This window comes from Malania oleifera, chromosome 8, assembly GCF_029873635.1.
Source record: "Malania oleifera isolate guangnan ecotype guangnan chromosome 8, ASM2987363v1, whole genome shotgun sequence".
Lineage (NCBI taxonomy): Eukaryota > Viridiplantae > Streptophyta > Magnoliopsida > Santalales > Ximeniaceae > Malania > Malania oleifera.
Window position 1 is genome coordinate 12,435,422 of NC_080424.1, and position 27,304 is coordinate 12,462,725.

General features: G+C 37.8%; 1 protein-coding gene across 1 annotated transcript in view; it reads left to right on the plus strand.

Annotated features, from left to right (window-relative positions):
• The window catches only part of LOC131162023 (transcription factor VIP1), a 38,281-nt gene extending 12,262 nt beyond the window's left edge, over positions 1 to 26,019 (plus strand). The window contains exons 3-4 of the mRNA XM_058118119.1: positions 24,714 to 24,798; positions 25,444 to 26,019. Of these exons, the coding sequence (XP_057974102.1) occupies positions 24,714 to 24,798; positions 25,444 to 25,691 (333 nt within the window). The 3' untranslated portion in view covers positions 25,692 to 26,019. The remainder of the gene's footprint in view (positions 1 to 24,713; positions 24,799 to 25,443) is intronic.
• The last annotated feature ends 1,285 nt before the right edge of the window (positions 26,020 to 27,304 follow it).

Below are 27,304 nucleotides of genomic sequence, written 5' to 3' on the forward strand. Positions count from 1 at the left end.
GCAGTGCTGCAGCTGCTGCTCTCTGATTGGGGATGCTGTTTATGATTCTTTCTTGCTGTGTTGTGGCTGTGATTGACTTTTGAAAGGTTTATGTACCCTTATTCCGGCCTCCTGCTCCTTTGAGAATGCTCAAGTTATTATTCTGTGCTCATGACTGCCTTGTGAAGTTTCTATAGTGCTTCCTTTCTGCCTCTTGTTCATCTTAGGTTGCTGGTTTGCACCCCTTCTGCTCTATTGGGCTTTCCTGTACCCAACGTGGTATCTGGTCCTCCTTTTCTCTGCTCTGATCTATCTTGAGGCTGTCTCTATGCTGTGTACACCGAAAGATTCTGCTCACACTATTAATGAGCTGGTTACAGCCAGTAAGTTGGCTGGTTCTTCCCAGTATTTGATGTGGTCTTGAGCAGTGAGGGTGTACATCAATACAAAAAGCAACTCTAGTATTTGTTTCATTCTCCACTTTCCTGGATTCAAAATTTCAAGACTGAGAGAAGAAGAATGAAATGCCGCTTATGTGGTTATGGAATTGTGTGAAACCAAGAATAGCTGCCACTATAATGTTTTCTTGGACTTCCAAGCGATGATCTTCATGAGAGTTTCTTACAAGAGATGAACCAAACTCATACTTTTTGATAAATTTTTCAGAGAGAATTGGCCTATTTGTGACTAATATAGTACGCTCAAGGGATTGTGGGAGGCATTACATCACCACCAACCAATGTTGAGATGATTAAGAGGCAACAAGCAGAATTCGTAGATGCTAAGTTCCTATTTGTTTGAGTTTGGACCTTCAAATGACACGTGACCTAGTTTTTATTAGACTATCTATATTGTCTATGAATGAAGTGTATGCTGGAATGACGGAATCCAATTGACCACCAAAATGAGTCCCCCTCTTCCCATTCTCAAGCTTCCCCAAGAGAGAGTCTAATCGTGGTTGGGACTGTATCTAATCATGGCATATTATTATGGGCCGAACACTTCACACCTTGTGAAGGGCCGTGCGGCTCTATCTAGAGCACTCTTGCTTAACTAGTTAGCCAAAGTATACTGTGGTTTACCACAAGAACACATTCACAATAGTCGAATGCAGAATGAGTTGAAGCTGAAGCAATTCATTTAAGCAAATGACAACCATGCGGTAAACATTGAAGCGACATAATTCATTAACAATACCTTCGTAGGCAATGTGTGTTTAGTAAGGGAGGCAAGTAGGCTAAACTTGTTTGCATATGCTAGTGAGTTTTATAATGATAGATGAACACTCACCCTCTCTTAAAGAGCTTTTTATGTTATTTTAGCTTTGATAGTAGGAAACATCAAACTGACTGAGGAGTCATACTCCCACTTTATACCAAAGCATAAGCATACTCAAAGCATAAAATCTATACTACCATTTACATGATGGTTATCCATCCATGTACACAAGGCAAGTGGTCACTGGCAAGTATAATGCTCTGAACAAGCTTGGCTTGTGACACACGTAGTTTAGGAAGGAGAGGCCGAGGTTTAGAGGGAGGTCTTGGAAGATGTGGTGGTTTGGGATGGGTGTTTGCTGTGGGAACACTTGTGCATGCACACATTGTGGGAAGGAAAATGTTACTATTTTAATTGTTGTTGGATCTCGATGGAAATTGACTTGGCCAACAAGTCTTTTGCATTTGTCCAGCACACTTGGCTACTCTTACCAATGATATGAGTACATCATTTTCTATGTTAGACAACGCCCTTGAGTTTATTCAAACTTAGATTTAATCTTTTACACTTTTTGCATAGATAAAGAGATTATTCATCATCTTGTGTGCATGCTCCTCATCAAAATGGAGTAACAAGAATGGAAAATATACAGTTATTAAATGTAGAACAGTTCTTCCTTTATGTATATATATATGCATGTTCCTAGAAATATCTAGTGCTACCATGGATGATTTAGGTATAGTGGGACTTCTTGCCTTCTCATCGTAATTTCTCTTGATTATTCATTTTGTTGCCTCATCCCACTTGACAGGGTGATCTATTTTATTTTGTTTATTTTATTTTGATAAACAAAGAATTGTGTTAGAAAAAAAGAGAAGAAGAGTACAACAAAGGAGGAAAGTAAAAAACAAGAACAAGATGTCCTCCCTTTACAAAAAGAAAACAGCTACAGGAATGGAGAAAATAAATACAAAAAAACTCAACGAAGCAAAGCCAACCAATACTTATATGTCTTCCAGATAAACATGTTGAAAGAATCCATTTGAGAAAATCCACAATGTCGCAAGAAACACCATTTTGCTCCAAAGCTAGTTGATAGAAGTAGCCACACCATACCTTTTTAAATTATGGTATTCCTCCAACCAAAACACACCAAACAATGCATTGCTACAAGGCTTTCCTCCCCTTCCCCTTGTCCAAACCCCCTTAACCATAGTTTATAGGGATCAGCATGCCCTACCTATGCCATTTTCAGACATTGTGACACATGGACGACATCCAGATGTCCACATTTCCTTTGATCATATGTTGACACATGGACAACCCCGAGATGTTCACATCAGCTCATAATTATTTTGTAGATGCTTGAAGACTTTTTAGTGTGAGAAAGACCCTAGTAGAGATGCTGAAGCAAGTCCGAGTTCAAGACCCATGTGGGCCCCACACAAATTGGGCCTCCTTTTGACTTTTGTTTGTATTTAATTTGTAAACATGCAAGACAACTTGCTTGCATGTGTATGTTAGGAAATTGTGTATGTATAGTGAGTTGAAGTGTTAGTAAGTTGTGCTTAGTATTTATTGTGTCTAGAAAGTTGGAGCATTTATTTTGTTAGTAAATTGTAAGAGTAATTAATGTGTCTAGTAAGTTGATGTCTTTATTATTTGTGTCTCCCATGCTTGTGTGGGAATTGTTAGTTGTTTAATGTCTTTGTTCCTCCCATGCTAGCTAAGCTTATTAATGCTTTGTTTTCCCATGCTAGCTATATATATACCCCTTCATTGTAAGAACTATGTAGAGAGAAAAGTATTGATATTGAAAGGAAATTCCTTTGTTGAGGCTTGTTAAGCTTTGTCCAATCCTTGTGATTGTGTAGTGAGAGGCTACGTCGTTCTCCTCGGAGATAAGGTGGTGAGAGACCACTATTCTATCCAGCGATTCCATCCCTATCCCACCTTCATGACTTCCCTCCATCACCCACACGGCCATCACCAAGTTGCACCCCAAGGCCACCAATCCATCATTTCATTTGCTGCATACATATCCATATTTCAAAGTGTGCACGAAGAACTTTAGACGAGTTCTAACTATCCTCCAACGCATCCACACGGCCACACAAAAATACCCCCCCACACGGCCACTTCCTCTCCATTAAATTGCTGCGTTCGTCTCGGTGTTTCAAAGCTTGTTCCAAGGAATTTTCTGGTGTGGTCTAAGACTTGTGTTGAACAACGTCAAGTCATCCAAACAATTCTCTTGGTAATTTCAGTACTTGTGATTGAATCCTTGTTATATATTGTAAACCCTTGCTTATATTGAAGCCTTTGCTTGAAAGCCTGAAATTCCATACTTGAATACCACATTTGAATCCATTGACTTCAATACTTGCTAGTTTAAAATCAAATTTGGGAATATTGCTTGCTAACAATAGAACTTAAATTCTTGAAATTTTGAATAACTTCTTTGTTGCATATGACTTGATTCCTTTGTGAAAGAACCAATTGTGACTTATTTCAGAACAACATCATACATCCTTTCAAAATCCCAAAACATGTGAAATGTCCTCTGGTTTATTGTGTTTATGTTCAGATAATTAAATTCTTAATTTAAAGTGTATTGAGTGTATGTGCTTGTGTGAGGGTTGAAACCGTAGGACTAGGCCACCCTCCCTCGTCCTACATCAAATAATGGTACATAAACCCTAAAAGTAGATGTAGAGCCAATTTACACTAAAGGCACCAAACAGCTTATCCCAAAAGGCCAAAGTGAGGGGACATTGTAAAATTAAATTTGAACAGGTCTATCCGCTCCTAAGGCAAAGGACACAAATGTCTGGTGACATGGCCTTATTAAGTCTTCCTCTTGTCAAGCAAATCATTGGTATTAATTTTCCCAAGGATCACAGTCCAAGTAAAAGCTTTTATTTTTTGAAGAACTTCAGCTTGCCTAATCAAAGGAAGAATTGCAAAAGGAGTAATAGCTGAATCATACATCAAGGAAGAAAGACTTGCAAGAAAATTTCATAGTACAATCTAAGCATCAAACTCATTTATGACTCCCCAAATGGACATGAAAAGAATCAAGAACATTAATCAAAAGGGCGGATTCATTAGTCTCTTTCTTATTAAGGTTCCTCACAAAGTAGAAATATGAAGAATGCTCGTCCTACAAGATATAGGAGGAGGAAAGCAGAAATAGAGGTTTCTTGAAGAGTGGAGAATCAAAAGAGACGAGGATGTGCAAGAGCCAAATGCGCCTGTCACACCCAATAATCCTCCTAAAAATTTAATTCTTTCCTCATTACCAACTTTATAGAAGAAATTAGGAAAGAAATGGTAAATTTGAGACATAAATTTCAAAGGACCAGTGTCTTAGATTTATCTCTTGTTTCCTAATGTCAAATTTCCAAGGACTTGACTCCTAGATTAAACTAGGTAGGACTCTCTCATAATGAACTCCTTTGCTGAAATTTCCACCAGAATTGCATACCCACTTCTCAGTACTTAGTGATCAAGCCTACAAAAGCACTCGTCACTATTAGTATCCTTAACCAAAGTTCTTCACTTTATAACCATACATTTTCCTTTTTTCCCTCTCACAGAATCATAACTACTCTCATAATCCTGAATTTTCTCCAAACCCAATGTTTGTAGCTTGTTTTGTACTGAATGGCAATTGTGACAATGAATAGTCAGAGTCATGTGTCTGTTAATAGGGCAAGTTCCTTTTCAAAGAAAAAGGGAGCTCTTAGAGGGTTACAATGGAAATCGAGTGATGCCTTCTCTCCATATTATTCTCATATGAGGAATGTCATTGGATGCGAAGGAGCTATGATGATTCCTAATCTTGAAAACCTTGAAGTCTTTAGGTGAAGACATTTAGGGAACACAACCATGTTGTTTTGGTTCCCCCAAGAGTTAACGCCTCTAGGATATTCGTATTAATGGAAAGATTATGAGTTGAGGGAGTCATCCAAAGAATTGCATACGAGATGGAGTGGAGGCATAAGGTTGGAAAAAATTTTGAGAAGCATCACTGGCTAAAATAGCTGCATCAAAAACTACGATGCTTGGACTGGCATCTTAATTTTCCTTTCATGGCATTTCTTTGGACTAGCGGCATGCTTGTTTGAGTCATCCATCTCTTCCAAAGTTGCAATTACCTATTTTCTAGTCTTTCTTTTTTTAAGTGTTCATCAATTAGGTAAGTGCGTTAAGATTGAGCCTTGTAGTAAATTATTGTTTTTTTTTGTTTATCCTGATATATGAGTCTCCTTTTTAGGGTTAAAACCCTGACTAGTCTTCACTATTTTGTGTCCTTTGGATGATTATTTGTGTATGACTTGTTTATTTATGTTAAAAAGTAGTTTGAATTTCGTAATGTATTCATCCAACTTTATCAAGAAATTAAAAAAAAAAAAACATTTTGTTATTGGCATTCAAAATTTTCTATCTTTTAGCACCCTTAAATTTATTTGAAGTTAGATTTAGTGTTAAACATAAAGGGATTATTCATAATCCATCTTGTGTGCATCTTCCTCAGCAAAATGGAGTAATTGAAAAGAAAAAAAGACATTTACTTGACATAGCACGGCCCTTGCTTTTTCATATGCATGTCCCCATTATTTTTGGGATGGTGCTATTCTTACACGCATTTTTTTATTAACATGATGCTATCTAGTCTCCATGTTTCCTGCCTTCTGTTTTTGAGTTTGCATATATTGTTTATGTTAGGACAAGTTATCTCCTTGTGTGGTTAAATGTTTCTATGTTGGGTCAAGCAAAAAGGTTTTAGGTGTTATGATCCTCAAAACTTGTAGAAACTATTTTTGTGCCAATATGATTTTTTTTTTATGAGACATCTTATTCTTCTAGTGTTGGGTCCTCCTTGGATGAGTCAATTTTTAGTCAATAAACTATTCTTGGTTCGCTTTCATGTTAATAATACTTTCCTACTTTTGTTCCGTTTGAAGATTTCTACTTTTCTGCCCTATATGCTGGGTCCTACATTCGAAAAACTATTGAAGGTCTATGAACATACTATCAATTGTATTGAATGCCTTCTTTGTGAGGGTTCTTTTCATTATATAGCAATGTTTGAGCTAATTACATAACAGTTACATGGCAACTAATTACATGGCAGCTAATTACATGGCTGAATCTCAGCAATTACATCAATTCTGTCTAACTAAATAGGAAGCTAAAATATACAGCTAATCACAAAATATTTACAGCTATAATACAAGAATTGTGCCATAAATAGATAGGCTAATTATAGGCTAATTATGGCTTGATATAATTTGACTGACATCCCCCCTCAAATTGATGCGGGTCAATCAAGAAGCATCAATTTGCCCACGAGAAATTGATGGCGCTGATGAGTCATGGCTTTCGTAAAGATGTCAGCAATTTGGAGGTCAGTGGAAATGTGAGGAAGAGAAATGACACAAGTGTCCAGTGCTTCCCGAATATGGTGACAATCCACCTCAATATGCTTCGTGCACTCACGATAAACGGGATTAGCAACAATCTGAATAGCACTAGTGTTATCAGCATGGAGAGGAGTGGGATCAGGCTGAGAGAAACCTAGCTCAGCATGAAGCCATCTAATCTCAGAACAAGCAGTAGACATCGCATGGTATTCAGATTCAGTTGAAGATTTCGAAACACAAGCCTGCTTTTTACTCTTCTAAGAAATCAAAGAATCTCCAAGGAAGAGGCACCAACCCGTGATAGAATGGCGAGTATCAGGACAATTGGCCCAATTAGCATCACTATAAGCAACGAGACGAAGAGGAGAGCTAGTAGGAAAGAACAATCCACGGCTAGGGGACCCCGAAGATATCGAATGATACAACGAATGGCAGCTAAGTGTAAATGGCGTGGAGTCTGCATAAAATGGCTAAACTACTGGACAACAAAGGAAATATCAAGTCAAGTAATAGTCAAATAGTTCAAGCTACCCACTAGCTGGCGATAGATAGTAGGATCAGAAAGGAGATCACCCTCTGCACGACGATACTTCGTGTTAACTTCTAGAGGAGTATCCACAGAAGAAGTATCCTGAAGACCAGCCAAAGTAATTTAATCTTGTGTATACTTATGTTGATTTAGGAAGATGCCCGAAGGAGTAGTGTGAACTTCAATCCCAAGAAGTACGTAAGAGGACCAAGATCCTTCATATGAAAAGAAGCGTGAAGATGCTGCTAGAAATGATCAATCAAGGTAGAATTGGTCTCGGTGATAACAATGTCATCAACATAAACCGGAAGAAGAACAATACAAGCAGAAGAACAAAGAAGAGTCATATTGGCTTTGCTGAAAGGAAAATTGAAGCAAGGTAGTTTGAAACTTGTCAAACCATGCTCGGGGAGCTTGTTTTAGCCCATAGAGAGATCGCTTCAACTTACATACTTGTGAAGAAGAGGAGGAAAAACTAGGTGGGAGGGCCATATAAATTTCTCTCCATATAAATTTCCTCTTTGAGATGACCATGAAGAAATGCGTTTTTGACGTCCATTTGATGAAATGGCTAGCCTTGTGAAGCAACAATAGAAATAACCGTATGCACTGTAGTCATCTTGGCTACCGGAGCAAAAGTCTCCTCATAGTCCACCCCATACTCTTGCTTGTTCCCAGGGGCAACCAACCGTGCCTTATACTGGTCTAAAGTTCCATCAAAGCAGAGCTTGATCAAGTAAACCCTTTTACAACCGATGGCCTTAATATTAGACGGGCAAGGAAGCACGTCCCATGTAAGATTATCTTAGAGAGCCCTAAGTTCCTCATCCATCGCTTTCCGCCAACATTCATGTTTTACAGCCTTAGAAAGGCATGTAGGAATGGGAATAGAAGTTAAAGTAGCATTAAAACCATACCAATCAAGAGGGCGTGATACTCGTGCAGAGCATCGAGGACCAGGTGCAGGAGCCATGTCAGGCTCATGAGGCGTAGACGGCGTTGGATCGGATGTGGAGGTAGAGTCAAGCTCGAGAGAGGGCAAAGTAGGTAGACGTTGAGTATACACAATTCCAAGTTTGAACCGTTCAGGAAGAGGAGGCAATTCATCATAACACAGGAGAACACTAAGCTCAAGCAAGGGCTCTACATGGGTAGAAAAGTAATATTGATTTTCAAAGAAAACAATAGTACGAGAAGTACAAAATTTGTTAGAACCGGGATCATAGCAAACATAGCCTTTCTGAGAAATACTATAACCCATAAAGACACATTTAACGGATTGAGCAGAAAGTTTGTGACGTTCATGAGAAGGTAAATGAACAAAACAAACACATCCAAAAGCATGCAAATTAAGATAGCTAGGATGCTAATGATGCAAATGAAAATAAGGAGAATCAAAATTCAAGACGTGAGAGGGCAGTCTATTAATTAAGTAAACTGCGGTAGATAATGCCTCAACCTAGAATTTAGAAGGAACAGAGGACTCAAGCAATAAGGTGCGAACAATGTCCAATAGATGTCGGTTCTTACGTTCGGCCACCCCATTTTGTTGTGGGGTATTAGGATAGGAGCGTTGAAACACAATGCCTTTGTGGTGTAAGAAATCATGAAACTTGTGGGACATGTATTCCCCACCCGAATTAGAATTAGACCACAAAATCTTAATACCTGTACAAAACTGGGTCTCAATATATGCTACAAAGATCTGAAAAACAGACAATACCTTAGATTTGGACCGAAGAAAATAGACCCAAGTATATCAACTGAAATCATCAATGAATGTCACAAAATATTTGTATTGAGCATGAGAAATTACAGGAGAAATACCCCAAACATCACTATGCACAATATCAAAGCATTTTGCAGCATTTACTTTTTCCAAGTTTGCATACCGAACAATCAAATGATAAAGCTTTAGAAACATGTTCTTTATTGCCTAACGAACCAGAACTTAACATATGAGACGAAACAACAGAGTTCGGATGACCCAAACGTTTGTGCCATATTTCACTATGAGAATTAACTGTCATACAAGCCAAAGATAAACTAGGAATGGAAAAGTGCAATGGAAAAAGTCTGCCAACTTTAGGCCCCTTCGCGAGTATCTTCCCCAGCACCTGATCTGCACAAGACAACAATCATGGGAGAAATGAGCATCACATTTATTATCAACTAACTGGCCAACTGAGATAAGACTAGTAGAAATTTCAGGAGATACATAAACATCTCTGAAAGAAGAATTAATATCCCCGACTTCTTCAATAGCTAAATGACTCCCATAAGCTATCTGAATCTGGGATGAACCATGATAAGGGCAAACATTGCAAAGAGTATCGGACAATCTAGTCATATGATTGGATGTAGCAGAATCAACAAGCCAAGATTGAGATGCAGTAGTACCATTACCTTGGAGCCCTAAGGCAGAAAAGGCTGACATAATCATCTGCTGAACCATCTTTGGAGTAAGGACAGATTGATCACTAGCTGTAGAAGAACTAGCAGAAGAAGAAGGACCAACTGCAGCCTGATAGGCATGAGCTTGACGGTTCTACAGACAAATAGGACATTCTTTGATAATATGGCCCGACTTCTTGTAGTAATTGCAAGATTTCTTTGATCAGTGAGTAGCAATGTGCCCATACTCCTTGCAACTGAAGCATTGAACCTTCCGCATATCCCTACCCTTGCCTTTCCCATGAGCTGCATACGCAATGACATTAGATGTCATTTTATCTTGCTGAAAAATGACTTTTGTTGCAAGATGTTGCTCCTCCCGAATTAATTCTCCAAAACACACATCCAATGAAGGAGAAGGATCACAGTTCATCAAATTAGAGCGAGTTGCCTCGAATTCAGGCTTGCCTTGAATTCAGGCTGTAATTTCATCAAAAACCGATCTCTCTTGCTCTGTTCATGAACTTCCTAAACAGCAGAGAGAGATGCAGCTGACACCTTAGCATAAACCATGTCAGCAAATTCACCCCATAAGTTCTAAAACCCAGAAAAATAATCTTGAATGGGGAGATCGCCCTGAGTGTAATTGGCAATCTCATATTCCAATTGAAAAAGTCGGGCTATGTTGTCCCAATTATAAACTTTTTTAAAAAAATCCCACATACTTTTAGCAGTCTTGTACGACCTCAGATATCAATAGATCCTAAGATCCATGACATTACTCTAGCATCTTTTACCTTCCATTGAACCAATTTAGGAAGCTCAGTTGGAGCCGGTCACTACCATCAATATGGCCCCATAACTCCTTCCCCATAACAAATACGCGGAATTGAAATTCCCAAGTACCATAATTTTTACCCGTGAAGCGCACACAGCAAGAATTTGAGTTGGTAGTCATGATGCCTGTAACACAACAATAAAAGGCATGACAGAAAATGCGAAAAACACCAACTAGCAAAGCACAAAGCACAAACCAGCCCAATCCACAAAGCCCAATACAGCCTAAAAACAATTGACTTAAAAAAACCCCTCTTGCTTAATACACTAGAAGCAGGTCAAAACCAGTCCAGCTAGCAAAGCCCAAACAGCCCAACAAAAAGAAAACAAGCCCAAAACAATTACCTGCCCTAGAAAGAGAAGCAACCGTGTGTGCAATACAATCTGTCCAGCACAACCAGCCACCCCAGATCAAGCCAACAGCCTCCAGGTATCACCAACAGCCACAAACTCCTCACCCGTGTGCAACACAGTCTATTGAGTACAACCAAGTCTATCGAGTACAACCAGCCACCCTAATTCAAGCCGATAGCTTCCAGGTATCTCAGACAGCCACAAACTCACACCAGAATGTCTATACAACACCACAATTATGCCAAGAAACTACCGATAGCCACAAAATTCTCCCAACAATGTCTTGGCAGCGCCACAATGATGCCTAGACACTACCAATAGCCACAAAACTCACACCACAATGAACCTCTAATGCCCAGAGTTTCCTGAAGCCCAATCACGAAAGAAATTGACCCAGAAAACCTAATTCAAGTTTTAGGCTCTGATACCATAATAATTGTATTGAATGCCTTATTTGTGAGGGTTTTTCTCATTATATAGCAACGTTTGAGCTAATACATGGCAGTTACATGATAGCTAATTACATGGGAGTTACATGGCTAAATCTCAGCAATTACATCAATCTTGTCTAACTAAATAGGAAGCTAAAATATACAGCTAATCACAAAATATTTACAGTTAATACAAGAATCATGCCATAAATAGATAGGCTAATTATAGGCTAATTATGGCTTAATATAATGTGACTGACTCATACAGGCCAAGTAATAACATGACTACCACCTTGTAGTTACCACTTCCATCCTTTAGTATTGTTGAATAATTGGGTAAAATGGAAGACCTGAACTCAATGATAGATCTCGCCCTCTATTTATAATATATGTCGAGCACAATTGGAATGACCATAATACCCTTACTAACTTACCCTTATTACAGACCAAACTCTAACATTTATAAAGAACTTGGAGAAAGAACATTGGCAAGTAGTAAAATGGATTCTTTGGTACTTGAGAGGAACATCGAGGCATTGTTTATGTTTTGGGGGAGCTAAGATTGATGTGTGGGATTGTGTAGACTCAAATCACGCAGGTGACGAAGATAGTGAGAGGAGATCTATAGGATATGTGTTTGTTGTAGGAGGGACAACAGTTAGTTGGATCTCTAAGCTGCAGAAGGTTGTTGCATTATCTACTATAGAGGTTGAATATGTTGCTACTAATGAAGCTAGCAAGAAGATTATTTGGTTTCAAGATTGATGGAGGAATTGGATTTTGAACAAGTGGATTATAGGTTTTAGAGTTATAGCCAAAGTGCAATTCACCTTGCAAAGAATTTGGCATTTCATTCAAAAACAAAGCATGTTCAGTTAGGTACCATGTCATACAGTTATTGTTGGAGGATGGTAAACTGATGTTAGAGAAGATTGAGAGTAGCAAGAATCCCACAGACATGTTGAGGAAGGTGGTTGACAAGTAGATGTGGAGCTTTCGCTCAACTTTGGTTCGACAAGGTTGATTTATGGCGGTTTGAGTTATGATTAGTGTCACAGGTTGCAAGGCCTTCAACAATGGATGTCAATCAACTTCCAAGCGAGAGGTAATTGTATGCGGAGCTTGATTTCTAGTACATGGAATATTACATGGACAACATTATGAGTGCGACATTTGTTTGCAGCTACACGGGGGAGAGTAGGGGGGTGCACCACGCCTCCCAGCAAAATCTCGGTAAATTTTTTTGTTGAGAGAATACTTATATAATTATGTAGTTTTGTGAAGGTTGCCCTAAATCCTTATATAAATTGTCTTATTCTCAGTTGGAGCATAGTTCTATTGAACACGAGGAGAGTGAGGTTAAGGGCTAGGGCATTTTGTTTGTTATCATCACTTAGTAGAATTGGTGACTTGATCTGACTCCAAGGACATAGGCAAATTGCCGAACCTCATAAATCTGTGTGTTTTGTGTGTTGTTTGTTCTTTGATTCCTCATTTTTTTTTCTTTCATTTGTTGGCTTTCTTGCGGGTTTGTGTAAAAGATGTTATGGTCCAAAAAGGGATTTAGTTGAAAAGGTAAGGGTAAGGAGGAAAAGCATGGGGCAAATTTGTTGGAGGATGAGAGTGATTTCATCACATATGATGATGGTTTGTTATTGGATGAATTTTGGGAGCAGTATGGGTATGTTTCTTGAGTCATTTGATTTACTTGGGGACCTGTTGAATGTGCGAGAATTTGGAGGAAGATTTATTGGGTAAAAGCAGCAATGTACAAATGTGATTTTGCTTTTTCCTGTGGAGGAAGTTAATGGGAAGGATGTAGAAGCCCAACAACTATTTGATAAGATGGGGTTATGGCTGTCTGGTCCTGGAGGAAATTAGCAAACTTGCTGTACTTACAGTGGCAGGGAATAAAAGAGGGATTTTCTTAATTAGGTTCTGTTAGTTCTTTTTTATTTTCTTTGTTTTTTCCTTCTTTCTTTTGGCTGCTGCTTTTCTTTTTGAGGATTTCTTGTCCTCTCTAACTGTGGTTGTAGTCTCTTTATTCTTCCCCCTTAATGTATTTTCTTTTTTTAAAAGAAAAAGTTAGCACAGCCCCAAAGAGAAGCAAAGGAATGAACTTTATCCCAAAGAAAAGACAAAACCAAAGAGTTACAATTAAAACTGGGCATTCCTCTCTGACCACATACTCCTAAAAACAATAAATGCAACACAGTATGATCTGCACACTTCCAAAACCTCTAAAATGTGTTTTTGAGAAAGACTAATGAATCTAGGCAAACACTAGCCTCTCCAAACATGCCAAACAATCTGTTTCCCAAATTTCAAGCAACAAAAGAGTGCAAGAAAAAGTTGGAGCAGTTCTTTGCACTATCATAACACATAGTATGAACTCTTAAGTAGGGATAGAACCTTATAAAACTTCCTACTCCACAATAGATTGTTGGTCTTAACACTATTAACAACTGCCAACCAAATAAAAGCCTTGACTTTATAAATAATTTTAGCTTTCTCTGATATGACCACAAAAAGAAAAGCATGGAGAAACAAATCAAACGATCCAAAAAAGGTTTACGAAAAAAATATCTAAGAATGGACTCCAGATTCTAGTATACCTCCAAGAAGGACAAAAAGAGAAAATAAGCAAAGAATAAAGGCTCATTCCCACCCGATATTCAAGGTCTCTATGAAAATTAAAATTTCAAGTAATTAAGTGCCTTCATTAGTGACAAGTGTTCATAAAATTTTCAGCATAATTCTTTCCAAGAGGTTGGCTGGAGGTTTGATTAGCACATAGTTAGAGTGCCTTCATTGGGGATCAATAGATATTAGTGCCACATTGGTGGCAAATGAAGTTGTGGAAGATGCTATTACAAGAGGAAGGATAGGTACTGTTTTGCAATTGGATTTGAAAAAAACAAGAAGTTATAATTGTGTTAGTTTGGGTTTTGGTGGATTAAATATTTGGATGGAAGGGTTTCGGGATGAGGTGCAGGGTGGATTAGAGGGTGTCTCTTCTGCATGATTTTTTCAAATTTAGTTAATGAAGTGGCCAAGTCTCGGTTTAAAGCGTCGAGGGGTGTTAGACAAGCAGATCCATTATCCCTTTTTATCTCAAAATTTTGACTTATCTTCTGAGTAGAATTATTAAGGGATGACTTGATAGAGAACTTGTGGAGGGTTTTAATGTGGGTTCATAAGGATTTTTCAATCTCACTCTTTCTTCCTTTGCTAGGATTGCAGGTTGTCATGATTTATGTTGGCCTATATCTTACTTAGGTGTCCCCTTAGGTGGTACTCCATTGCTTCTTTTTGGGACTTTGCTTATGGGAGGGTTTCTAGGAGGTTGTATGGGTGGAGAGGAGTTTTTTTTTTTTTTTTTAAATTTCTAAATATCTTGAAAGGATGTGTTGCTCTTATTTAGGCCTGAATAAGCGTTATATGTCCCCAAAAGAGAAAGACCACCTGCTCACCAATTGAGTTGCTTAAAAACCTTTAGTCGCCATAGAATGCCAAAACCTCACCAAATGGGAGTTGTCGTCTAAAGGGGCTCCTAAATAGGTCAAAGTCCAATCTAATGCCACATGACCATCAAGGGAAGCAAAACTAGAGGTCACCTCCAGGCTCAAATTATGAGCCTCTAAACAACACTCAACAAGATTAACCGTAAGACGTGAAACAAAAACTCGAGACTTGGAGGATACTGAAATATTACAAAAGGAGGATCTATCTTCTGACAAAAAGAGAATAGTTTCATTGATTGTAAGTGTGAAACAACTATTGCCTCCCTTCCTGCTCTAATACTCAACATAACCTGTATCAGCCTTCCTCTCAATCATCCTGCTCAACGCATCTGTAGCCCAGAAAAACCACAAAAAAAAAAAGCTGCAATGGACCCACATGTCTCGGCCTTTTAGAGCCCAAAATCCAAGCCTTTGGTTTTCCATTATTGATAACCAAAAAGGAAGTAGTAGAAATACATCCCATACTCTACCCTCTCTATCTTGCCCCAAACCCCTTCCTAAGTGGAACACCATCTCAAAAGGTCAAATTGCCCGGTCATAAGCCTTCTCAAAATTTATTTCAAACACTTTTTGATGTAATACAAGCAGTGCTGTGGATGGACCCTCATTGGAAGCCGATTGGATTTCAGTCTAGTAGATTTAGGGTAATTAATTAGGCTTATGTTATTTGGGGGTTTGTTTGTATATTTGTGTATTTTAGGGGTTCTTTTGTAATTTCAGATGTCATTAGGGGTGTATATGTAATTTATTGTATTATAAGCTTTCTTATAAATAGTTTGTGAAAGCCCTGTAAAGAGGTGGTTTTTTGATGAATTTAATATAAATTGAACGCATTATTCCCCCCTCTCCTCTCTCCTCTCTCCCGAATTACTTGTTGGCTGTAATTCCATTATGCTGTCCTGTGTCAGTTGGTATCAGAGCCCAAGCACGATCACACCATTCTTCCATTTTTGATCCTCCCATCTTCCCCTTTTGCTCTTCTTCTCATTCTTCTCTACATATTCCTTCTTCATTTCTATCTATTTCTGATCTGTCTTCCTGTTATTTATCTGTTTCTCTGTTCTTCCTCCTCACTCCTCCTTCCCTTCTCCTTCTGATCTTTCTCTCTCTCTCTCTCTCTCTCTCTCTCTCTCTGATTCTGAGCTTCTACTTCTTCTCTTGCTTTCTTCTTTTCTCCCTTCTTCTGTCTTCTCCTTTTCTCTTCTTTATTCTATGCCTTCTCCCTCAATTCTCTCTTTTTAATTTGGTTTCTCTTCTTTCTAATTTTCTCCTTTAATTCACTTTTCTCTTTTCTTCCCTGTTTTCTTTCTATTCTATTTCCCTGTGTTATTACTGTCTTAAGGAGCGTGAGTTAATGCTTGAGTAAGGGTAATATGGTCACTGCAATGTACTTAGCACATGTTATAAATGGAGGGAGAGGCCTATCATTGTGATTAGGGCTTCCAATTTACCCAGTTCTTCAACAGAGAAGATGGGTTTATTGTTTGACATGATAGGGTTTTAACAAATCCTTCTTGGAATTTTATTTTAGTCTTTTACTATTGAATATCTTTCTCCTATTTCTTATCACTGTCTTGCCTTGATACCTATGAGAGCTTAAGGCTGGGGTATGAATTTTCCTTTTGAATTTCTTAATTGTTGGGTGGACCATCCAAACTTATATTCGTTTGTTAAGAAAGTCTACAACTCAATTATTAAGGGATCTCAACTGTTTGTTCTAGCAGCAAACTAAAGTTTCTTAAGAAGGGATTAAGGATCTTTTTCCTCTTATATTAATGAACATTTGGCTGATGCTAAGATTGATATGATGCAAGCTCAACTTGATCTTTGGGGAATAAATGAGTTTTATCGAATGAAAAAGCTAAGAATTACTTAGAGCTTTTTAATGCTGAGGAAGCTGTTCTTAAGCAAAATCTAGAATTAATTAGTCTGGGTGATCAAAACTAAAACTCTCTCTCTCTCTCTCTCTCTCTCTCTCTCTCTCTCACTTATTGTCTATGCTTCAAGAATCTGGAATTTTATTGTTCCTTTATGATAAGGAGGGTAAGATGCTTGATTCTCATGAGCATCATAAGCTTGAAGCAGTGAGTCTATACAAATTACTTCTTGGTTGTGCAAACTTGTAATTTTGCCGCCATAGCATTCACTATTCTAGTGACCATTTTGAATTTCTGTCGGACTAATTTTAATAAGAAAGTGCTTGGTATACCTTTGTGGTGAGAGGATAAAATCAGGAAGGTTACTTATTCTATTTTCTCTGATTAAGCTCCTATTGTTCCAATGCTGAATTCTTTAGAGTTTAATGGTGTATTGTTGGGAAGGATGTTGTGGTCAAGAACTGTTACTCTTTTTTCAGTGACTGTTTCTTGAACAAACAAATGCTGTTCTTCTGACTCTGCTTTTAAAAATCAAGAATCCCTCCCTTATTTTTGAACTTTAGACATTTTCTTTGTTTTAATCTTTTCTATTATTATTTTAAAAATTATGGCAAATAAATTACTATCTTGTGGACCTTCTTCATTGATAATAATCAAACTATTTTTATAAAGGGAAGGAAAATTCAGGATAACATTCTTCTGGCTTAAAAACTTAATAGAGATAAAGACTTCGAGCCTATTGTTAGAAGAGAATAGTCTATTTTAGTAACAACATGGTGTAAGTGGCGGCATTTTTGTCTTTCATTTTTTTTTATTATTAATATATAAAATAGCAGACCTGGAGATGTACATAAGGCTTCTGCCAGATTTTCTCTTCTCTTTTCCATCTCTTAGTTTACAACACAGCATCAATCTCCTTAAAATCTGATTTATCTGAGTTGATCTTGGACATACTGTTTTTTCTTAACTTTTCTTATCTTTCTCTAATTGGTTCTGTTCTGATGGATAATTGTGGCATGATGATGCTGTTTTGATGCTGCGTCTGTGGTTAATTGCTTGCAATCCTGTATCCATTTATGGTTGGTTCTGCTTGGTGCTCAATGACTATCTCCTGATCTTGCTCGCACTGGCTTCTAGTTGCTGCCAACCATAATGCCTGTAGCTGCTGGCAGGTTTTTTATTAAGTGCTTGTGGTGCTTTGTTGTGGTCAGCCTTGTTTGTTGCTCAAGTAATTCCTCCTAGAATATTTTGACTTCAGTTGTGTGATCATAGCTGCCTCTTGTAGTTCTGGACCTTGTAAGGTCTCAGCTACCACTCTGTGCTACTGTGTGCTGCTTAATTCAGCATTGTTGCTGCGTTGTTCATTATGGATAGCGGTGTGGGCTGATTGTAGTGTACTGGGTACAGGGGGTGGTTTTGATGGGCTATACAGAGAGAGCTTCAGTTGATACTGTTTATCACAGCTGTCAAATTGGTTGGATTCTCTAACTACTTGTGGTCTCAGGCAGTGCGTGTGTATATCAATGCCAAAGAAAAGTCCAAGTATCTTCGATCTTCTCCATCTCCAAATTCCAAGGATTCTGAAAGGATTGGGTGAAAGGATTCCATAAAAGCAGGGGTACGGTTGCATACAATTTGATGACTCTCCCCCCTGCAAAACGTGGAGCCTTATGGCCCGTGGATGCCTTTTTTTTTTTTTCACATGTGGCTGTGGAATAGTGGAGTCACTAATTGTTACGAATTTGATGTTTCATTGAACAACCACATCTGTGTGGGATGATCTCCGTAAAAGCTTCTCACAAGGTGAAAATTGAACTCATGTGGACAAGTTCAGCCTGCACACCTGCTGATCGCCTAGCCAGCCTCCCCTCTCCCCTTGCAGTATTCCCATCTCCCAATGTCCCAAATTGATTGTGCAAACGGAAGTGATAGATATCCCTTCCTATGAATACCAAACGCCATCCTCATTTCAACCCATCTGTTATGTAGCCTAATGAGCTTTGGGGTTTAGGCCCACTGAAGGTTATTGAATTTTTTATTCAACTGTTAGGCGGCGGTACCATGAAAGCCCAAGTAGTGGAAAATTTTTAAAAATCAAATTTAACTAAACTGAACTGGAAAATCTTTGGTGATTACAGATAGAAGGTGTTGAATAATTGGGTAAAATGGAAGACCTAAACTCAATGATAGGTTTCTCCCTCTATTTATAACAAGTACAATAAGAATGACCATAATACCCTTACTAACTTACAATTATTACAATCTAACTCTTAACAATTAATAAGAATGCTAAACAACTAAATAACTATTAACGCTCCCCCTCAAGCTAGAGCATATATATCATATGTTCCTAGCTTGTTACAAATGAATTTCACATGAGCACCTTCCAAGGCTTTAGTGAACAAATCAGCAAGTTGAAACTTGGACTTCACATGAGTTGTTGTAATAAGCTTCCTTACAAGTTTCTCTCACATAAAATGACAATCAACTTAAATGTGCTTTGCCTGCTCATGGAAGATAGGGATGGAGGCAATATGAATAGCAGCCCGATTATCACACTTCAACTCCGTAGGCTAAAAATGTGGAAAACCTAGTTCTTTCAACATGTTCTTCAGCCAAACAAGTTCACATGTAGTGCGCGCCATAGCCCTGTATTTTGACTTAGCTCTCGACCTGGCCACCATGATTTGTTTGTTACTTTTCCAAGACACAAAATTATCACCGATAAAGATGCAATACCCGGTTGTGGATCTTCAGTTGGAAGGTGATTTGGCCCAATCTGCATTTGTATATCCCTGAATATGAGTGTGATCCCGATCCTGATATAAAAGACCCTCCCTAGCGCACCTTTGAGATATCTCAAAATGCGAATTACTGCATCTCGGTGACTTGTTCTCGGGGAATCGAGAAACTGAGTCACAACACTTGTTGCGAAGGATATATCTAGTTGGGTGACTGTGAGATAATTCAACTTTCCAACAAGTGTCCTATACCGATTGGGTTAGACAACAGATCACCCATGTCTTGCACTAACTTGCTATTGAGATCTGTGGGTGTATTAACAGGTTTGGATCCCAACAGCCCGTCTCACCTAAAAGATCAAGAACATACTTTCTCTGTGACAATACAACTCCTATATGAGATCTCGATAACTTTTATACCCAAGCACTTCAATGGTCCCAAGTCCTTGATCTGAAACTTATTCTGTAGGAAAAGATTTTGGTCTTGGATGTATTGATCATCATCACTAGTGATCACAATGTTTTCCACATGCACAATAAGCAAAATCCTCCCAGATGGAGTATGATGATAAAGAAAACATAGTGATCTACTGCACACCAATGAAGGCCAAACTCAAGTACTAAAACACTAAAACGACCAAACCATGCCCTTGGAGATTGTTTTAATCCATACAATGATTTCTTATGTCGACATACTAAGCTTGATTCCCCCTAAGCAACAAACCCAAGTGGTTGCTCCATATATATCGCCTCATGAAGATCACCATATAGAAAAACATTCTTCACATCTAACTGATGTAGAAGTTAATGACAAGTGGTGGTTAAAGAAATGAACAAACATACTCAGGCAAGTTTAGCAACTAGAGAGAATGTGTTTGAACAATCCAAACCACACACTTGAGTATACCCTTTAGCAGCAAGGTGGGCCTTCAAATGAGCCACAGAACCATCATGATTGACTTTCATAGTGTACACCCAGCGACAATCAATCACAAACTTATCAGGATCGGAAGAGGTACTAAATCCCAAGTTTCATTATCATGTAGTGCACACATCTCTTAAACCATTGCTGTCCTCCACCCAGAATGGGATTGGACTTCAGGATTAGATTTTGGAAGTGCAACGAAAGACAAAGTACTAGAAAAACAGTAATGAGAGGGTGACAAGAAATCATAACAAACAAAATTAGAGATCAGCTGTTGGGTACAAGTGCGTTTACCTTTTCGAATAGCTATAGGAGGATCAACATCATGGGAAAATTAGATCATCCAACAACGAGACTAGAGGCATAGTAGTAGAAGCTAAAGGGGGCGCTTCCCCCTTGATTCGTTGTGTGTATACCTACAAATTGGTATGATGCAAATGATGAGAAGGACTTAAACTGGATGAAGATGTAGGGGGATTGGGCATAGATGCTAGGTTTGGATCTGGAAAGCAAGGCAGCGGAAGAGACTCATTAAGGTCAATAGAACTCAAGTAATCAAAGTAGTTTGGTGTAGACTCAAAGAAAGTGACATCAGTAGAGACCAAAAATCGATGTAAAGTAGGATTATAACATCGATATCCTTTTTGAGTATAGGAATAGCCCAAAAAGATACATTTGATAGCACGAGGATCCAACTTATCAATTCCTGGAGTTATTTGATGGACAAAGGACACAATCGAATATATAAGGAGGAAGGGAGAACAAAAGAGCCTTAGGGAAGATAACTAATTATGGGATTTTGTTGCCTAGGACAGAAAATGGCATTTTATTGATGAGGGAGCAAGCTATGAGCACAACATCACTCCAAAAAACTTTGGGAACATTTATATGATACAATAGGGTGCGAATGACTTCAAGAATATGTATGTTTTTTCCCTCTACAATCCCATTTTGTTGTGGAGTATGGGCACGAGAGGATTGATGGATCATACCAGAGCTAGTCATAAAAACTGAATTGGGTAATGAAGTACTCGTTAACATTATGACTACGAAGTATCCTAATTGGCATTTCAAATTGAGTCCTTATTTGGGAACAAAAGGTACAAAAGATATCAAACAACTCAGAACGATCTTTCATTAAATATAACCAAGTCATCCTAGAGTAGTCATTAGCAAATGTAACAAAGTACCGAAACCTCAACTTTGATATGACACGACTAGTACCCCAAATATTGGAATGGACTAGCATGAAAGGACTAACCACTTGTTTGTCAACTCGGGAAGCAAAGGGAGCACAATGATGCTTGCCCAATTGACAAGACTCACACTAAAGATTAGACAAAGAACTTAATGTAGGAACTGGCTGTTTCAACTTGTCTAGGGATGGATGACCAAGGTGACAAAGGATTTGAAGTGGTGTAGCTGCAACTGTGCAGGGAATGGGTGGAGAAGGTGACTCAAACTAGTAAAGTCTATGAGCCTCACGTCCTGTGCCAATTGTCTTTCTGTCTTCAGATCTGAATAACCACAAAATTAGGAAAGAATGTGATAGAACTATTTAGTGACTTATGTAAGCTTACTAACTGACATGGGATCGAAAGGAGATTTAGGAACGTATAAAGTGGAAGAAAGAGACATGGAAGGAGTAGGATTTACTGTTCCTATCCCCTTAACAGCAATAGTGGACTCATCAACAAGGGTAACTTGAGGTAGATTTTTAGGATATTGGAGATAAGAAAAGAAGTTGGTTGCACCTGTTATATGGTCAGTAGTAGCAAAATCAATAACCCAAGGATTAGTAGGAAGGATACCAGATGACATACAAATTTTAGGATTTCCTTTTTGGGCAAAAAACGTAATGTGAGAAGATGCTTGTTGAGACGACTGATACTGTAGAAACCTTGAATACTCCTCTAATATAGTTAGAGTATGCGGTTCACTGAAACAAGTGATTAATGAAGGAACCATACTTTTGGGATTTGCAAACTCCATCCCAACATTCACAAACTCAGACCAATGACCATAAGATTAATTGTTGGAACAATCGGAACAACCAAAAACAAGGTGACCAACCATTAACAAGTCACAAATAAATCAATACAAGACTTCCACAGCACAAGAAACTCAAACACAGCCCCAAGAAAGCAACTCTCAGCATTGAAACAATTGGAGAAGTGAACCACTGAAACTACCATGGAGAAAGCGCCAACTAACTTATATAACACTGCTGTAGCCTCACAAAAAAACAGCTTATGAGCACTGTCACTGCTTCAAGAAAGTCACAAATGACTATTACTAACCCCGAACAACAATGACGAATTACCACGAGTGCATGGTTAAACAAAGGTTGGATCTTTCAGCAAAACACATGTCCAACAGCTTGATATTTTGATATATGGAAGGAATTAGATCATTGAATCAAAAAACACAGCGTATCCCACTGTTTCAGACCCAATAAACTCAATAACCATTGATGAACTGCTTCATGAAGCATCAAGCAACCATTCCTAGGGGGCCACACTTGAGCAATTAAAAAAGGTGAGATCTTTGGGCAAAAAAACATAACAAAAAACTCCAAAAACATGTTAATAGAGAGATTGGATAACTGCTGGATCATTTCAGGTCAAAAACATGCCTGAAAGTGGCTTCAAGCACTGGCGTGTGGGGTCGGCCCTTGTAGCCTTCAGTCGGAGTGTGAGGGCGCGTGGGACACTGCATGGAGGTTGGATTTCAGTGGGGGGCAGATCAGCAGTGTCTGTGGGTGACTGATGTTGGATTTGACAAATCTATGGTGGATTTGATGTTCTCGAACTGGAAGTGTCGCCCAGAAAATTCCAGTGATTGGTCTGAATTTCTGTTGCTGCTGCTGCTGATTGTTTTCTAGGGTTATAGTATCTTTGAAAAATCTTCTATGATGATAGACATGCAACAGATTTTGGGTGTCAGGCTTTGGTTTGATGGTGGTGGTAACATTTATGGTTTAGGTTTTAGAATCATGCTCTGATACCATGTTGAATAATTGGGTATAATGGAAGACCTAAATTCAATGATAGGTCTCTCCATCTATTTATAATATATATCAAGTACAATATGAATGACCATAATACCCTTACTAACTTACACTTATTACAACCCAACTCTAACAATTAATGATAATGCTAAATGACTAAATAACCATTAACAGAAGGGAAATCCTTCAATTTGAGATGGGAAGATGAGGGTAGGAGGTTTGTTGTTTTGATAGAGAAGAACTTGACAAAAGCAAAAATGGGTGATGGTACTTGTGTCAGTGGTACAATGGATCTTACAGTGTTTGACATAGGTGTGGTCTTATTTGAGCAGGTTTGTTCGGAGGAAGAAATTTGGTCAATTTGATTGTATGGTGGCAATTAGGCTGATTCAGATCAATAAATCTCTTGATTTGGTACTTTGATCATATGAGAAATGCGATAAGAGGCCCTATACTTTGGTGGCTTGAAATAAGTGGGTAGGCAAAATGAGTGGGGATGGGAGCATCCCTTGGAATGCAATTAGGAAAACCAAAGCTTAACAAAACTGCTTCCTTCACTTGGAAGAGACTTTGGGAATGCATATCGGCATTGAAAAATGTGCAAAGAAAAGGAAAGCTCTTGGTGAACCTTTTTGGTGCATTTTATAAAAGGTGTCTCTTAATGAGAGTTGTCAAATCAGATGCTTATTGATGTATGACTAAGTGGCAATGCTGGTTTGCAATGGATCTATTTTTGTATTGGTGTTCAAATTTAGGGCTGCCTTTTTGTTATGGGTTTTCTGTTGACTATTCAAGAATTTATTGGGCAATAAGATGTGAATACATTCTATAATGTTTGAACAGAGGAATTGTTCTTGATGCAAGGCAACTATATGATTTTTTGTTTGCCTCTTCCATTGGAAGCCTATGTTAGAGCTTCAGCTACACAATGGAAGGTACCGCATCTCATCTTATATCCCTTCCCTTACTGGGATGCCTCGCAAGGGAGGGAGGCAACTATATGATTGTTACATTGGTATGTTCAATGAATATCATAGGCATCGTTGAGTTTCCTCATCCAGTATCCTGTATTCCTTTTTATTTGATGTTTTTCAATGTCTTTAGTGTGCTTTTGTTTTACAAATCAGCAATCAATAATGAAGTATGATGATGGTTCTAGATTTTCTAAGTTGCTTTCATGTGAAGATTTCTTTTCTATTTACTTTTCTGTATTCTTTCTTCAAGAAGTAGAGGACACGTAGGAGTTATTATATATGTAGGATTCTGAAATGCTATTTTATAGTGCATTGCAGTGCACACACTAGGTATTTTAGGCTTGCTGGTACACAATGTTACCCAACGTTGCTACTGTATTGCTTTTAGTTCATCAAAGAAGAAAAAAAAATGAGATTCAAATAGAAGGAAAAAATAAAATAATATGAAGAAAGTGAACCTGACACTTCATTTTTTTTTCCTTGTGATGCAGCGAGACACAACTGGGTTGACGGTTGAAAATAAGGAACTCAAACTACGGTTACAAGCTATGGAGCAGCAAGCACATCTTAGAGATGGTAGCCGTGATATTTTCATATGGACCATTAAGAATCACATGGAAATGAAATGATGCCATCCTTTCTTGTTGAAAATGCAAGTGTATACACATTGGTTTTTGAGAAGTCATGGAAACACCGTAGAAAAATTTTCATAAAAATCTGAAATACCATCTCTTAAATTTTCAAAAACGAATCTTATATTAAACACATATCTGGAAATGGAAGAGCAAAATGATTTAATTTGACTACAGGGCTTTCATTTCTATTTGGCTTTCAAATGTCTCCATAAATGGTTTCAGTTTGATTACTTTTCAACTTTTATGCTGGGTGATTTCTAACAAATCCTTTTCTTCCCTGGACTATTGACTTCTCAAAAATCAATCCAAGGCAGGCGAGGACTTGGAACCAAATTCTTAAGAGAAAACATCTTTGATAATTTTTTGATCCCTCTTCCTCGAGTCATGGTTAGTTTTTTTTTTTCTTTTTTAATTTGGTGTGAGATGGTGATCGACATATCTCATCTTAACAATGGGGAAACTAATGAAGGAAAGTGGGACAAATGGAGTTCAAGTTTAACCCTTTCTTTAATTTTGTTTTTGTCTTTAATTTTTGTCTTGAAGGATCCTTTGTATTATTATTTCTTATTTACTGTTCTGTCTGCAGCGCTTAATGAAGCACTGAGGGAGGAAGTGCAGCGACTCAAGATAGCAACAGGTCAAACGCAGGCTGTCAATGGGAACAGCTTTAGCAGAGGGCTGCCACCTCAATATTCTTCCCACCACCCACAGGCATACTTCAGTGGCCAACAAACTCAGCAACAGCAGCTTCATGTGCCTCAGTCATCCCCCAACAACCAGGCTGTCAACGGGCATCCCCAACCCACCTTCTTGGATTTCAATCAAAGGGTTTAATGACAGTCAATATATCTCTTTGGCAGGAATCTAGTGCTTGAAAAATGAAAGTAATTCATCCTAGGTAGCATCTTGTACATATGTATATGTATTTGCAGCTAGAGTTGATCAAAAGGACTGCAGATCAGTTCCTTGTTATCTTTACACTATGGTTATGTTAGTTGGGATTGAAATTATGCTGCATTAAAATTGAATCTTATTGGAACGTTTTGTAGGTGGGTTGTCAATTGTATAACAAATCTGCTTTTGGAGCCTGGTGTAATCATACTGAACGATTGTATGTGTAAGCCTGTTAATGTGACTTTATTGTATGAATTTTTTGTGGGCATTTTTTGTTTTTTTGGCTTTTCTGCTCTATTTTTGTCATTTTTGATTACATCAAGTGATTCAATACAATATAATATGGTAAGGCTTCAACAGTATTTTTATCCTTCATGAAAATTAAGACAAAACCTTATATTTTGTACAATTTTCAGCCATTTCTGGACACTTCTAAATTTTTTGGCCTTTTTTGGTTTGATCCCCCCTTGTTTTTTTCCATAAATTTAAAAAATTAGTAAAATAATATTACAATAATGAATATTAAATAAATAAAATAAATATTGAAAATATCTATTTTTAAAAATTTAAAATTAAATTAAAAAAAAAAAAACAAAATATAAAAATCAAGTTAGCACATGGTCGTAGGCCCCAGCGCGTGTAAGGCATGCAAAAGTTTATCCCAAAATGGTGTCATTTTGTTTTGAATTTAACAATTTTAAAAATAAATTGAAATTAAAGATGTATTTCCAAGAGGGGGGGGTAAATTGGGTAATTAAAAATTCATTAGCGGAATTTTAGTTTAGTTTTATCTTTTTAATTTAGATTACCACAATTACACAAACACAAGAATCTAATCAGTGATTGTACTATAACAATAGCAATCCTAGATATATATGAATATGATAACGGAAATTACCAATCAAAATTATCTTTCAAATAATTCAGTTGATCAAATATCACAATTAGATTTTCAATTATAGTCAATAATATTCTCAAGATACAACTTCAATAATTCAACTTGTATTATTTGAGCACTTATGCTTCAATCAGATAATCAATCACACACCTTTTACCTCAACTTTTCACTCAAGAATTTAGAAATTTAAGCTTGTCTGAATTTTCAATCCAACAACCAAACCATACAGCCAATAAAGTAATTTGATTCAATCACAACCAAAACCAATATTCAGCAAGTTCACAATGAATATGGAATCATACATGCAGGTTATATCTTGTAAGAATTTAAAGAGTAAGGGAAGAAGAGCTGAACACCAGATTTTTTACAAGTTTCAGCTAGCAGCCTACGTCCTTGCCTCAAGTAACCCATTTTGAGGATTTTCCTTTTCACTTCATTACCAGGTGTAGTAGCCCTCTCCGTTCAAGGTGGAGATGCCTCTCTAACAAGAACAACCCTCTCGTTAGGCAACGATTCAACAACCTTGAATCGTCAATAACAAAACAAGAAACAATTTTGTTTGTACAAGAAATATACTCTTAGTTAGAGCCTATTTGTATAGGCTAGAATCACAATATATTTCAATAAAATCAATAAAGAGATGAAGCTCAAGATT